General features: G+C 56.6%; 1 protein-coding gene across 2 annotated transcripts in view; it reads left to right on the top strand.

Annotated features, from left to right (window-relative positions):
- Positions 1-3,144: 3,144 nt before the first annotated feature.
- DOK4 (docking protein 4) overlaps positions 3,145-15,469 on the top strand; it is a 36,581-nt gene continuing 24,256 nt past the window's right edge. Inside the window, exons 1-4 of one of the 2 annotated variants that reach the window (XM_073564888.1) lie at positions 3,145-4,544; positions 4,777-4,891; positions 4,983-5,102; positions 12,995-13,184. In XM_073564888.1, the coding sequence (XP_073420989.1) occupies positions 4,407-4,544; positions 4,777-4,891; positions 4,983-5,102; positions 12,995-13,184 (563 nt within the window). In that variant the 5' untranslated portion in view covers positions 3,145-4,406. The remainder of the gene's footprint in view (positions 4,545-4,776; positions 4,892-4,982; positions 5,103-12,994; positions 13,185-15,469) is intronic. The other variant, XM_073564889.1, reaches the window with a different exon arrangement.

Raw genomic sequence — 15,469 nt, 5'->3', positions numbered from 1 at the left:
TAGTGGGGAGGCTCACTCAGCCCTCTTGCGCTCTAGACCAGCTCTAGGTGTAGTGGGGAGGCTCACTCGGCCTTCTTGCCCTCTAGACCAGCTCTAGGTGTAGTGGGAGGCTCACTCGGCCCTCTTGCCCTCTAGACCAGCTCTAGGTGTAGTGGGGAGGCTCACACAGCTATCTCACCTATTAGACCAGCTGCGTGTAGTGCTCGCTCAGCCCGCTTACCTTTAGACCAGGTGCAGTGGGGAGGCTCACTCGGCCTTCTTGCCCTCTAGACCAGCTCTAGGTGTAGTGGGGAGGCTCACTCAGCCCTCTTGCCCTCTAGACCAGCTCTAGGTGTAGTGGGGAGGCTCACTCAGCCCTCTAGACCAGCTCTAGGTGTAGTGGGGAGGCTCACTCCGCCCTCTTGCCCTCTAGACCAGCTCTAGGTGTAGTGGGGAGGCTCACTCGGCCTTCTTGCCCTCTAGACCAGCTCTAGGTGTAGTGGGGAAGCTCACTCGGCCTTCTTGCCCTCTAGACCAGCTCTAGGTGTAGTGAGAGGCTCACTCGGCCCTCTTGCCCTCTAGACCAGCTCTAGGTGTAGTGGGGAGGCTCACTCAGCCCTCTTGCGCTCTAGACCAGCTCTAGGTGTAGTGGGGAGGCTCACTCGGCCTTCTTGCCCTCTAGACCAGCTCTAGGTGTAGTGGGAGGCTCACTCGGCCCTCTTGCCCTCTAGACCAGCTCTAGGTGTAGTGGGGAGGCTCACACAGCTATCTCACCTATTAGACCAGCTGCGTGTAGTGCTCGCTCAGCCTGCTTACCTTTAGACCAGGTGCAGTGGGGAGGCTCACTCGGCCTTCTTGCCCTCTAGACCAGCTCTAGGTGTAGTGGGGAGGCTCACTCAGCCCTCTAGCCCTCTAGACCAGCTCTAGGTGTAGTGGGGAGGCTCACTCGGCCCTCTAGACCAGCTCTAGGTGTAGTGGGGAGGCTCACTCGGCCCTCTTGCCCTCTAGACCAGCTCTAGGTGTAGTGGGGAGGCTCACTCGGCCTTCTTGCCCTCTAGACCAGCTCTAGGTGTAGTGGGGAAGCTCACTCGGCCTTCTTGCCCTCTAGACCAGCTCTAGGTGTAGTGGGAGGCTCACTCGGCCCTCTTGCCCTCTAGACCAGCTCTAGGTGTAGTGGGGAGGCTCACACAGCTATCTCACCTATTAGACCAGCTGCGTGTAGTGCTCGCTCAGCCCGCTTACCTTTAGACCAGGTGCAGTGGGGAGGCTCACTCGGCCTTCTTGCCCTCTAGACCAGCTCTAGGTATAGTGGGGAGGCTCACTCAGCCCTCTTGCCCTCTAGACCAGCTCTAGGTGTAGTGGGGAGGCTCACTCGGCCCTCTAGACCAGCTCTAGGTGTAGTGGGGAGGCTCACTCGGCCCTCTTGCCCTCTAGACCAGCTCTAGGTGTAGTGGGGAGGCTCATTCGGCCTTCTTGCCCTCTAGACCAGCTCTAGGTGTAGTGGGGAGGCTCACTCAGCCCTCTAGACCAGCTCTAGGTGTAGTGGGGAGGCTCACTCAGCCCTCTAGACCAGCTCTAGGTGTAGTGGGGAGGCTCACTCGGCCCTCTTGCCCTCTAGACCAGCTCTAGGTGTAGTGGGGAGGCTCACTCAGCCCTCTAGACCAGTTCTAGGTGTAGTGGGGAGGCTCACTCAGCCCTCTAGACCAGCTCTAGGTGTAGTGGGGAGGCTCACTCGGCTCTCTTGCCCTCTAGACCAGCTCTAGGTGTAGTGGGGAGGCTCACTCGGCCCTCTAGACCAGCTCTAGGTGTAGTGGGGAGGCTCACTCGGCCCTCTTGCCCTCTAGACCAGCTCTAGGTGTAGTGGGGAGGCTCACTCAGCCCTCTAGACCAGCTCTAGGTGTAGTGGGGAGGCTCACTCAGCCCTCTAGACCAGCTCTAGGTGTAGTGGGGAGGCTCACTCGGCTCTCTTGCCCTCTAGACCAGCTCTAGGTGTAGTGGGGAGGCTCACTCAGCCCTCTAGACCAGCTCTAGGTGCAGTGGGGAGGCTTACTCGGCTCTCTTGCCCTCTAGATCAGCTCTAGGTGTAGTGGGGAGCCTCACGCAGCTATCTCACCTATTAGACCAGCTGCGTGTAGTGCTCACTCAGCCCGCTTACCTTTAGACCAGGTGCAGTGGGGAGGCTCACTCGGCCCTCTTGCCCTCTAGACCAGCTCTAGGTGTAGTGGGAGGCTCACTCGGCCCTCTTGCCCTCTAGACCAGCTCTAGGTGTAGTGGGGAGGCTCACGCAGCTATCTCACCTATTAGACCAGCTGTGTGTAGTTCTTGCTCAGCCCCCTTACCTTTAGACCAGGTGTAGTGGGGAGGCTCACTCGGCCCTCTTGCCCCTAGACGAGCTCTAGGTGTAGTGGGGAGGCTCACTCAGCCATCTAGACGAGCTCTAGGTGTAGTGGGGAGGCTCACTCAGCCCTCTAGACCAGCTCTAGGTGTAGTGGGGAGGCTCACTCAGCCATCTTGCCCTCTAGACCAGGTCTAGGTGTAGTGGGGAGGCTCACTCAGCCCTCTAGACCAGCTCTAGGTGTAGTGGGGAGGCTCACTCGGCCCTCTTGCCCTCTAGACCAGCTCTAGGTGTAGTGGGGAGGCTCACTCAGCCATCTTGCCCTCTAGACCAGGTCTAGGTGTAGTGGGGAGGCTCACTCAGCCCTCTAGACCAGCTCTAGGTGTAGTGGGGAGGCTCACTCGGCCCTCTTGCCCTCTAGACCAGCTCTAGGTGTAGTGGGGAGGCTCACTCAGCCCTCTTGACCAGCTCTAGGTGTAGTGGGGAGGCTCACTCAGCCCTCTAGACCAGCTCTAGGTGTAGTGGGGAGGCTCACTCAGCCCTCTAGACCAGCTCTAGGTGTAGTGGGGAGGCTCACTCAGCCCTCTAGACCAGCTCTAGGTGTAGTGGGGAGGCTCACTCAGCCCTCTTGCCCTCTAGACCAGCTCTAGGTGTAGTGGGGAGGCTCACTCAGCCCTCTTGACCAGCTCTAGGTGTAGTGGGGAGGCTCACTCAGCCCTCTAGACCAGCTCTAGGTGTAGTGGAAGGCTCACTCGGCCCTCTTGCCCTCTAGACCAGCTCTAGGTGTAGTGGGGAGGCTCACGCAGCTATCTCACCTATTAGACCAGCAAAGTGTAGTAAGGAGGCTACATGACTCTCACCCAATAGAGCAAGTGTGCAGTAGGGTCCCAACCCTTACGCTAATCCTATCCGGTACGTCAACCACACAACAAAGAGCAGGTACAACACACACTGATGACCAAAAATCAGTTCTAAGTTGTCCATGAGTAGGCGCTATACCACTTTCTGTTTCTTTTCAGGTCTGTCTCCAAGTGTTGTGCACAGGGTAAAGCCTAATGGCCTCTGCTCCTATGCAGAGCCATGTCTTTGCCAGGCACCTCTCTCCCAACCCTGTGTACAACCTCACCGCATAGAAACAGATAACACCAGTGTCAGAATGAACATCTTCTCCTGCCGGCCGGGCGTCACGGTCATGGTGCCACCAGCACATGTGCTGGGCCATGGGATTGGCACCAGATTCTGCTGTAGCAGTTTGGTTCAGACGCAGAGTCCGACTATGGGATCACCATTGAGGCTTTCATGTTTGCCTATCCTCGTCCACCTCGAAGACCAGACGGGCGCATACACCGAGCGCAAGACCGGCGGCAACAGCAAACCTTTCATAGCAGTTACAGATACAGAGTCTTCTCTTTCCTAAGAAGATGTCAGATTGTTTGGTGTCTGCAGTTGTTACCACAGCTTGATTCTGTGTCTGCGGAGTATATTCCTTTCCCGTAAACCCTGCGACGTCACAAGCATCTGCCATGATCAGACGTATGAACCCTTGTAGATCAGTCTGAGGAGGCTTTACTGCCGGCAGACGCGGCACTCACGGCGGCACTCACCTTCTCTACTCCGGACAACCGTTCTCAGTGTGAAGGGGCTTCATCAGAGACTGTGACTGCAGAAGACGGGGGAGTGTTTTCCACTGAAGAAGCCCCCTTCAGACTTTTTGGGACTAATATAAAACGAGACGTGTTTATGCAGAGAAGACTGATATTCAGAATATACATATATCAGAAATGAGTAGTCATCAGATCCAGACCACGTGTGTGTCTGTACATACGGAACATAGTTACACAGCTAGATACCTAGACGTTGCCGTAGACGTTTCAGGGTGATTGGTCATTTTGGGGTTTGGATAAGATTGGTGCCTCCTTTTCTATACCTGCCCAGTGTTTGCCTTGGTCTTCTATGGCAGGTACGTCTTATCCGGCCGTGGTCCTGTAATTGTCCTGGCATAGAGCGGCACGCCTCACGTGACACTTATTGGACTCTTCTTTGCAGCTTGTTTGGGGGGTCTGCACCAAGCAGCCGCCTCCATCCTCACAGCATGTTTAACCTGAGACCCTTTCACCTGCAGATCTACCGCCGCTGCTGGTTAGTGCTTCGGAAATCCTCCAGTAAAGGACCCTGGAGACTGGAAAAGTATCCCGACGAGAGGTCAGTCCTCCTGCGCATGTCGCCTAAGGTGAGGGAGAGATTCCTGCTGAGAGCTTGACGTTTCTTCCACCATGTAGTAAGGCCCGGCTCAGGGTGAGGAGCGTTCTGAGATTGGTTCTGCTCCACCTTTTGTCTGTTGCCCAGAGTGGCGGCACTATACAGCGGCATACGTACCATGTTTGTGAAGTGTGTGGCAGACAGTATTCAGTCTCGCACTCCACGTCGTCTGACCTGACCCGGATCTGTCGCTTTGTTCGCAGGTGATGGAGATCAGTAATGTGAAATGTATTATGCGACTTCCAAAGGAAACGAAAAGACAAGCGGTGGCGATTATCTTCTGCGATGACTTAGCCCGCACTTTTACCTGTGATTCAGGTAAATGCTACAGGAAAAGCCTCTCTATCAAGAGTTGTGGTGCGTGTCCTCCGCCATATATACTGAGGGTCCGCTATGTTCTGTATTGTAGAGCTGGAAGCGGAGGAGTGGTACAAGGCACTGTCCATGGGCTGTCCAGGCACAGACCGAAATGAATGTCACCTGGGAGAACCAGACCTGCTGACGCCAGGAGTGCAGAGCGAACAGACAGGTGAGGGAGCGGGCAGGGGTGCTGTGTGGCAGCTCATGTCGTCCACCGCTCCTCTATAGGTGAATTCTGGTGAGGGAGCGGGCAGGAGTGCTATGTGGTAGGTCATGTCATCTACAGCTCCTCTATAGGTGAATTCTGGTGAGGGAGCGGGCAGGAGTGCTGTGTGGCAGCTCATGTCGTCCACCGCTCCTCTATAGGTGAATTCTGGTGAGGGAGCGGGCAGGAGTGCTATGTGGTAGGTCATGTCATCTACAGCTCCTCTATAGGTGAATTCTGGTGAGGGAGCGGGCAGGGGTGCTGTGTGGCAGCTCATGTCGTCCACCGCTCCTCTATAGGTGAATTCTGGTGAGGGAGCGGGCAGGGGTGCTGTGTGGCAGCTCATGTCGTCCACCGCTCCTCTATAGGTGAATTCTGGTGAGGGAGCGGGCAGGGGTGCTGTGTGGCAGCTCATGTCGTCCACCGCTCCTCTATAGGTGAATTCTGGGGAGGGAGCGGGCAGGGGTGCTGTGTGGTAGGTCATGTCATACACCAATCCTCTATAGGTGAATTCTGGGGAGGGAGCGGGCAGGGGTGCTGTGTGGTAGCTCATGTCATCTACAGCTCCTCTATAGGTGAATTCTGGTGAGGGAGCGGGCAGGGGGGCTGTGTGATAGCTGATGTCATCCACCGCTCCTCTATAGGTGAATTCTGCAGAGGGAGCGGGCAGGGGTGCTGTGAGGTAGCTCATGTCATACACCAATCCTCTATAGGTGAATTCTGGTGAGGGAGCGGGCAGGGGGTGCTGTGTGGGAGCGGGCTGGGGGTGCTGTGTGGTAGCTCATGTCATCTACAGCTCCTCTATAGGTGAATTCTGGTGAGGGAGTAGGCAGGGGTGCTGTGTGGCAGCTCATGTCATCTACAGCTCCTCTATAGGTGAATTCTGGTGAGGGAGTAGGCAGGGGGGCTATGTTGTAGCTCATGTCATCCACCGCTCCTCTATAGATGAACTCTGGGGAGGGAGCGGGCAGGGGGTGCTGTGTGGGAGCGGGCTGGGGGTGCTGTGTGGTAGCTCATGTCATCCACTCCTCTATAGGTGAATTCTGGGGAGGGAGCGGGCAGGGGTGCTGTGTGACAGCTCATGTCATCTACAGCTCCTCTATAGGTGAATTCTGGGGAGGGAGCTGACAGGGGTGCTGTGTGGTAGCTCATGTCATCTACAGCTCCTCTATAGGTGAATTCTGGTGAGGGAGCGGGCAGGGGTGCTGTGTGGCAGCTCATGTCGTCCACCGCTCCTCTATAGGTGAATTCTGGTGAGGGAGCGGGCAGGGGTGCTGTGTGGCAGCTCATGTCGTCCACCGCTCCTCTATAGGTGAATTCTGGTGAGGGAGCGGGCAGGGGTGCTGTGTGGCAGCTCATGTCGTCCACCGCTCCTCTATAGGTGAATTCTGGGGAGGGAGCGGGCAGGGGTGCTGTGTGGTAGGTCATGTCATACACCAATCCTCTATAGGTGAATTCTGGGGAGGGAGCGGGCAGGGGTGCTGTGTGGTAGCTCATGTCATCTACAGCTCCTCTATAGGTGAATTCTGGTGAGGGAGCGGGCAGGGGGGCTGTGTGATAGCTGATGTCATCCACCGCTCCTCTATAGGTGAATTCTGCAGAGGGAGCGGGCAGGGGTGCTGTGAGGTAGCTCATGTCATACACCAATCCTCTATAGGTGAATTCTGGTGAGGGAGCGGGCAGGGGGTGCTGTGTGGGAGCGGGCTGGGGGTGCTGTGTGGTAGCTCATGTCATCCACTCCTCTATACGTGAATTCTGGTGAGGGAGCGGGCAGGGGTGCTGTGTGATAGCTCATGTCATCTACAGCTCCTCTATAGGTGAATTCTGGTGAGGGAGTAGGCAGGGGTGCTGTGTGGCAGCTCATGTCGTCCACCGCTCCTCTATAGGTGAATTCTGGGGAGGGAGCGGGCAGGGGTGCTGTGTGGTAGGTCATGTCATACACCAATCCTCTATAGGTGAATTCTGGGGAGGGAGCGGGCAGGGGTGCTGTGTGGTAGCTCATGTCATCTACAGCTCCTCTATAGGTGAATTCTGGTGAGGGAGCGGGCAGGGGGGCTGTGTGATAGCTGATGTCATCCACCGCTCCTCTATAGGTGAATTCTGCAGAGGGAGCGGGCAGGGGTGCTGTGAGGTAGCTCATGTCATACACCAATCCTCTATAGGTGAATTCTGGTGAGGGAGCGGGCAGGGGATGCTGTGTGGTAGCTCATGTCATCCACCACTCCTCTATAGATGAACTCTGGGGAGGGAGCGGGCAGGGGGTGCTGTGTGGGAGCGGGCTGGGGGTGCTGTGTGGTAGCTCATGTCATCCACTCCTCTATACGTGAATTCTGGGGAGTGAGCGGGCAGGGGTGCTGTGTGATAGCTCATGTCATCTACAGCTCCTCTATAGGTGAATTCTGGGGAGGGAGCTGACAGGCGTGCTGTGTGGTAGCTCATGTCATCCACCGCTCCTCTATAGGTGAATTTTGGGGAGGGAGCGGGCAGGGGGTGCTGTGTGGTAGCTCATGTCATCCACCACTCCTCTATAGATGAACTCTGGGGAGGGAGCGGGCAGGGGGTGCTGTGTGGGAGCGGGCTGGGGGTGCTGTGTGGTAGCTCATGTCATCCACTCCTCTATAGGTGAATTCTGGGGAGGGAGCGGGCAGGGGTGCTGTGTGACAGCTCATGTCATCTACAGCTCCTCTATAGGTGAATTCTGGGGAGGGAGCTGACAGGGGTGCTGTGTGGTAGCTCATGTCATCCACCGCTCCTCTATAGGTGAATTTTGGGGAGGGAGCGGGCAGGGGGTGCTGTGTGGTAGCTCATGTCATCCACCACTCCTCTATAGATGAACTCTGGGGAGGGAGCGGGCAGGGGGTGCTGTGTGGGAGCGGGCTGGGGGTGCTGTGTGGTAGCTCATGTCATCCACTCCTCTATAGGTGAACTCTGGGGAGGGAGCGGGCAAGGGTGCTGTGTGACAGCTCATGTCATCTACAGCTCCTCTATAGGTGAATTCTGGGGAGGAAGCAGACATGGGGGTGCTGTGTGGTAGCTCATGTCATCCATCGCTTCTCTATAGGTGAATTCTGGGGAGGAAGCAGACATGGGGGTGCTGTGTGGTAGCTCATGTCATCTACCGCTCCTCTATAGGTGAATTCTGGGGAGGGAGCGGACAGGCGGTGATGTCATCTACCACTCCTCTATAGGTGAATTCTGGGGAGGGAGCAGCCATAGGGTGATGTGTGGTAGCTCATGTCATCCACCGCTCCTCTATAGGTGAATTCTGGGGGAGGGAGCAGACAGGGGGTGATGTATGGTAGCTCATGTCATCTAACGCTTATCTATAGGTGAATTCTGGGGGAGGGAGCAGACCTAGGGTGCTGTGTGGTAGCTCATGTCATCCACCGCTCCTCTATAGGTGAATTCTGGGGAGGGAGCAGGCATAGGGTGCTGTGTGGAGGCTCATGTCATCCACCGCTTCTCTATAGGTGAATTCTGGAGAGGGAGCAGACATAGGGTGATGTGTGGTAGCTCATGTCATCCACCGCTCCTCTATAGGTGAATTCTGGGGAGGGAGCAGACAGGGGATGATGTATGGTAGCTCATGTCATCCACCGCTTCTCTATAGGTGAACTCTGGGGAGGGAGCAGACATGGGGTTCTGTGTGGTAGCTCATGTCATCTACCGCTCCTCTATAGGTGAATTCTGGGGAGGGAGCAGACATGGGGTGCTGTGTGGTAGCTCATGTCATCTACCGCTCCTCTATAGGTGAATTCTGGGGAGGGAGCGGGCAGGGGGTGATGTCATCTACCGCTCCTCTCTAGGTGAATTCTGGGGAGGGAGCAGCCTTAGGGTGATGTGTGGTAGCTCATGTCATCCACCGCTCCTCTATAGGTGAATTCTGGGGAGGGAGCAGACAGGGTGTGATGTATGGTAGCTCATGTCATCCACCGCTTCTCTATAGGTGAATTCTGGGGAGGGAGTGGGCAGGGGGTGCTGTGTGATAGCTCATGTCATCCACTGCTCCTCTATAGGTGAATTCTGGGGAGGGAGCGGGCAGGGGGTGATATCATCTACCGCTCCTCTATAGGTGAATTCTGGGGAGGGAGCGAGCAGGTGGTGCTGTGTGATAGCTCATGTCATCCACCGCTTCTCTATAGGTGAATTCTGGGGAGGGAGCAGGCAGGGGGTGCTGTGTGATAGCTCATGTCATCCACCGCTCCTCTATAGGTGAATTCTGGGGAGGGAGCAGCCTTAGGGTGATGTGTGGTAGCTCATGTCATCCACCGCTCCTCTATAGGTGAATTCTGGGGAGGGAGCAGACAGGGGGTGATGTGTGGTAGCTCATGTCATCCACCGCTCCTCTATAGGTGAATTCTGGGGAGGGAGCGGGCAGGTGGTAATGTCATCTACCGCTCCTCTATACGTGAATTCTGGTGAGGGAGCGGGCAGGGGTGCTGTGTGATAGCTCATGTCATCTACAGCTCCTCTATAGGTGAATTCTGGTGAGGGAGTAGGCAGGGGTGCTGTGTGGCAGCTCATGTCGTCCACCGCTCCTCTATAGGTGAATTCTGGGGAGGGAGCGGGCAGGGGTGCTGTGTGGTAGGTCATGTCATACACCAATCCTCTATAGGTGAATTCTGGGGAGGGAGCGGGCAGGGGTGCTGTGTGGTAGCTCATGTCATCTACAGCTCCTCTATAGGTGAATTCTGGTGAGGGAGCGGGCAGGGGGGCTGTGTGATAGCTGATGTCATCCACCGCTCCTCTATAGGTGAATTCTGCAGAGGGAGCGGGCAGGGGTGCTGTGAGGTAGCTCATGTCATACACCAATCCTCTATAGGTGAATTCTGGTGAGGGAGCGGGCAGGGGATGCTGTGTGGTAGCTCATGTCATCCACCACTCCTCTATAGATGAACTCTGGGGAGGGAGCGGGCAGGGGGTGCTGTGTGGGAGCGGGCTGGGGGTGCTGTGTGGTAGCTCATGTCATCCACTCCTCTATACGTGAATTCTGGGGAGTGAGCGGGCAGGGGTGCTGTGTGATAGCTCATGTCATCTACAGCTCCTCTATAGGTGAATTCTGGTGAGGGAGTAGGCAGGGGGGCTATGTTGTAGCTCATGTCATCCACCGCTCCTCTATAGATGAACTCTGGGGAGGGAGCGGGCAGGGGGTGCTGTGTGGGAGCGGGCTGGGGGTGCTGTGTGGTAGCTCATGTCATCCACTCCTCTATAGGTGAATTCTGGGGAGGGAGCGGGCAGGGGTGCTGTGTGACAGCTCATGTCATCTACAGCTCCTCTATAGGTGAATTCTGGGGAGGGAGCTGACAGGGGTGCTGTGTGGTAGCTCATGTCATCCACCGCTCCTCTATAGGTGAATTTTGGGGAGGGAGCGGGCAGGGGGTGCTGTGTGGTAGCTCATGTCATCCACCACTCCTCTATAGATGAACTCTGGGGAGGGAGCGGGCAGGGGGTGCTGTGTGGGAGCGGGCTGGGGGTGCTGTGTGGTAGCTCATGTCATCCACTCCTCTATAGGTGAATTCTGGGGAGGGAGCGGGCAAGGGTGCTGTGTGATAGCTCATGTCATCCACCACTCCTCTATAGATGAACTCTGGGGAGGGAGCGGGCAGGGGGTGCTGTGTGGTAGCTCATGTCATCCACTCCTCTATAGGTGAACTCTGGGGAGGGAGCGGGCAAGGGTGCTGTGTGACAGCTCATGTCATCTACAGCTCCTCTATAGGTGAATTCTGGGGAGGAAGCAGACATGGGGGTGCTGTGTGGTAGCTCATGTCATCCACCGCTTCTCTATAGGTGAATTCTGGGGAGGAAGCAGACATGGGGGTGCTGTGTGGTAGCTCATGTCATCTACCGCTCCTCTATAGGTGAATTCTGGGGAGGGAGCGGACAGGCGGTGATGTCATCTACCACTCCTCTATAGGTGAATTCTGGGGAGGGAGCAGCCATAGGGTGATGTGTGGTAGCTCATGTCATCCACCGCTCCTCTATAGGTGAATTCTGGGGGAGGGAGCAGACAGGGGGTGATGTATGGTAGCTCATGTCATCTAACGCTTATCTATAGGTGAATTCTGGGGGAGGGAGCAGACCTAGGGTGCTGTGTGGTAGCTCATGTCATCCACCGCTCCTCTATAGGTGAATTCTGGGGAGGGAGCAGGCATAGGGTGCTGTGTGGAGGCTCATGTCATCCACCGCTTCTCTATAGGTGAATTCTGGAGAGGGAGCAGACATAGGGTGATGTGTGGTAGCTCATGTCATCCACCGCTCCTCTATAGGTGAATTCTGGGGAGGGAGCAGACAGGGGATGATGTATGGTAGCTCATGTCATCCACCGCTTCTCTATAGGTGAACTCTGGGGAGGGAGCAGACATGGGGTTCTGTGTGGTAGCTCATGTCATCTACCGCTCCTCTATAGGTGAATTCTGGGGAGGGAGCAGACATGGGGTGCTGTGTGGTAGCTCATGTCATCTACCGCTCCTATATAGGTGAATTCTGGGGAGGGAGCGGGCAGGGGGTGATGTCATCTACCGCTCCTCTCTAGGTGAATTCTGGGGAGGGAGCAGCCTTAGGGTGATGTGTGGTAGCTCATGTCATCCACCGCTCCTCTATAGGTGAATTCTGGGGAGGGAGCAGACAGGGTGTGATGTATGGTAGCTCATGTCATCCACCGCTTCTCTATAGGTGAATTCTGGGGAGGGAGTGGGCAGGGGGTGCTGTGTGATAGCTCATGTCATCCACTGCTCCTCTATAGGTGAATTCTGGGGAGGGAGCGGGCAGGGGGTGATATCATCTACCGCTCCTCTATAGGTGAATTCTGGGGAGGGAGCGAGCAGGTGGTGCTGTGTGATAGCTCATGTCATCCACCGCTTCTCTATAGGTGAATTCTGGGGAGGGAGCAGGCAGGGGGTGCTGTGTGATAGCTCATGTCATCCACCGCTCCTCTATAGGTGAATTCTGGGGAGGGAGCAGCCTTAGGGTGATGTGTGGTAGCTCATGTCATCCACCGCTCCTCTATAGGTGAATTCTGGGGAGGGAGCAGACAGGGGGTGATGTGTGGTAGCTCATGTCATCCACCACTTCTCTATAGGTGAATTCTGGGGAGGGAGCAGACATGGGGTGCTGTGTGATAGCTCATGTCATCCACCGCTCCTCTATAGGTGAATTCTGGGGAGGGAGCGGGCAGGTGGTAATGTCATCTACCGCTCCTCTATAGGTGAATTCTGGGGAGGGAGCGGGCAGGTGGTGCTGTGTGATAGCTCATGTCATCTACCGCTCCTCTATAGGTGAATTCTGGGGAGGGAGCTGGCAGGGGGTGCTGTGTGATAGCTCATGTCATCCACCGCTCCTCTGTAGGGGGTCAGTCTGTGTTTTCTTGACCAACCAGAAAGAAACACATAAATTCAAAAGTCAACATATAGATTACAGTCTATTCTTCCTGAATTACTGAAAATAGACTTGTGGTTAATTAAGATACAATGCTGTGTGGTCACATCTCTAGTGATTTCTGTCCTGTGTGGATTGGATGGGTTGTTACTGACATCTGGGGAGAACTTAATGTGAATAGCAGCTTTACCAAAAACATTGCTGACGTGTCCAATACTTATTTCCCCGCTGTGTGTATATTTTGTGGACTGCTGTGGCCAGATGGAGAGCGCGTCTTGTGACACAAGAGCCTCATGTTTGCCTGTATGAGGCTGAGCCCTGCGCTAGGTCTGGACGTTCTGGGCCGTTCAGTTTGGGTGTGTGGAGGGTCCATCATTAGAACATAGAGGTGATAACTGAGCACACCGCTGACCCCAGATCACTAACTGCTGTCCGTAGACCGCTGGCCGCAGATCACTAACCCCTCATGTTTTACTTCTCAGAACGCTTCAATGTCTTTTTGTTGCCATCATCAAATGTGGACGTGTATGGAGAATGCAAGATGCAAATCACAGAAGAAAACCTCTACCTCTGGGATCCCCACACTCCCCGCAGCAAGCTGCTGTCCTGGCCGCTCTGCGCCCTGAGAAGATATGGGAGTGACGCTTCACGCTTCACATTTGAGGCTGAACGGTAAGGAAAGGTGCATGGCTGCACATAGAGGAATTCACAGCCCCCCGCGGCTTGCAGATACCGGCGCTCCTGGCCACCAAGGCCTGTAGATGGAGCAGTTCCCGACCCCCTGGGGTGCAAATAGAGGAGTTCCCAACCCCCCTGGGGTGCAGATAGAGGAGTTCCCCGACCCCCCTGGGGTGCAGATAGAGGAGTTCCCGACCCCCATGGGGTGCAGATAGAGGAGTTCCCGACCCCTGGGGTGCAAATAGAGGAGTTCCTGACCCCCATGGGGTGCAGATAGAGGAGTTCCCGACCCCCCTGGGGTGCAGATAGAGGAGTTCCCCGACCCCATGGGGTGCAGATAGAGGAGTTCCGACCCCCATGGTGTGCAGATAGAGGAGTTCCCGACCCCCCTGGGGTGCAGATAGAGGAGTTCCCGACCCCCATGGGGTGCAGATAGAGGAGTTCCCGACCCCCATGGGGTGCAGATAGAGGAGTTCCCGACCCCCATGGGGTGCAGATAGAGGAGTTCCCGACCCCCTGGTGGGGTGCAGATAGAGGAGTTCCCGACCCCCATGGTGTGCAGATAGAGGAGTTCCCGACCCCCATGGGGTGCAGATAGAGGAGTTCCCGACCCCCATGGGGTGCAGATAGAGGAGTTCCCGACCCCCATGGTGTGCAGATAGAGGAGTTCCCGACCCCCATGGGGTGCAGATAGAGGAGTTCCCGACCCCCATGGTGTGCAGATAGAGGAGTTCCCGACCCCCATGGGGTGCAGATAGAGGAGTTCCCGACCCCCCTGGGGTGCAGATAGAGGAGTTCCCGACCCCCATGGTGTGCAGATAGAGGAGTTCCCGACCCCCATGGGGTGCAGATAGAGGAGTTCCCGACCCCCATGGGGTGCAGATAGAGGAGTTCCCGACCCCCATGGGGTGCAGATAGAGGAGTTCCCGACCCCCATGGGGTGCAGATAGAGGAGTTCCCGACCCCCATGGGGTGCAGATAGAGGAGTTCCCCACCCCCATGGTGTGCAGATAGAGGAGTTCCCGACCCCCATGGGGTGCAGATAGAGGAGTTCCCGACCCCCATGGGGTGCAGATAGAGGAGTTCCCGACCCCCATGGGGTGCAGATAGAGGAGTTCCCGACCCCCATGGGGTGCAGATAGAGGAGTTCCCGACCCCCTGGTGGGGTGCAGATAGAGGAGTTCCCGACCCCCATGGGGTGCAGATAGAGGAGTTCCTGACCCCCATGGGGTGCAGATAGAGGAGTTCCTGACCCCCATGGGGTGCAGATAGAGGAGTTCCTGACCCCCATGGGGTGCAGATAGAGGAGTTCCCGACCCCCATGGTGTGCAGATAGAGGAGTTCCCGACCCCCATGGGGTGCAGATAGAGGAGTTCCCGACCCCCATGGGGTGCAGATAGAGGAGTTCCCGACCCCCATGGGGTGCAGATAGAGGAGTTCCCGACCCCCATGGTGTGCAGATAGAGGAGTTCCCGACCCCCATGGGGTGCAGATAGAGGAGTTCCCGACCCCCTGGTGGGGTGCAGATAGAGGAGTTCCTGACCCCCCTGGGGTGCAGATAGAGGAGTTCCTGACCCCCATGGGGTGCAGATAGAGGAGTTCCTGACCCCCTGGTGGGGTGCAGATAGAGGAGTTCCCGACCCCCCTGGGGTGCAGATAGAGGAGTTCCTGACCCCCATGGGGTGCAGATAGAGGAGTTCCTGACCCCCCTGGGGTGCAGATAGAGGAGTTCCCGACCCCCTGGTGGGGTGCAGATAGAGGAGTTCCCGACCCCCCTGGGGTGCAGATAGAGGAGTTCCTGACCCCCATGGGGTGCAGATAGAGGAGTTCCTGACCCCCCTGGGGTGCAGATAGAGGAGTTCCCGACCCCCTGGTGGGGTGCAGATAGAGGAGTTCCCCACCCCCATGGTGTGCAGATAGAGGAGTTCCCGACCCCCATGTGGTGCAGATAGAGGAGTTCCCGACCCCCATGGGGTGCAGATAGAGGAGTTCCCGACCCCCATGGGGTGCAGATAGAGGAGTTCCCGACCCCCATGGGGTGCAGATAGAGGAGTTCCCGACCCCCTGGTGGGGTGCAGATAGAGGAGTTCCCGACCCCCTGGTGGGGTGCAGATAGAGGAGTTCCCGACCCCCATGGGGTGCAGATAGAGGAGTTCCCGACCCCCATGGTGTGCAGATAGAGGAGTTCCCGACCCCCATGGGGTGCAGATAGAGGAGTTCCCGACCCCCATGGTGTGCAGATAGAGGAGTTCCCGACCCCCATGGGGTGCAGATAGAGG

The sequence above is a fragment of the Dendrobates tinctorius genome, unplaced genomic scaffold (genome assembly GCF_039654945.1).
Source record: "Dendrobates tinctorius isolate UK_male_01 unplaced genomic scaffold, ASM3965494v1 ptg000499l, whole genome shotgun sequence".
Classification (NCBI taxonomy): Eukaryota; Metazoa; Chordata; class Amphibia; order Anura; family Dendrobatidae; genus Dendrobates; species Dendrobates tinctorius.
The sequence above is the reverse complement of the archived record's forward strand: the minus strand, read 5'-3'. Positions and strand labels throughout refer to the sequence as shown.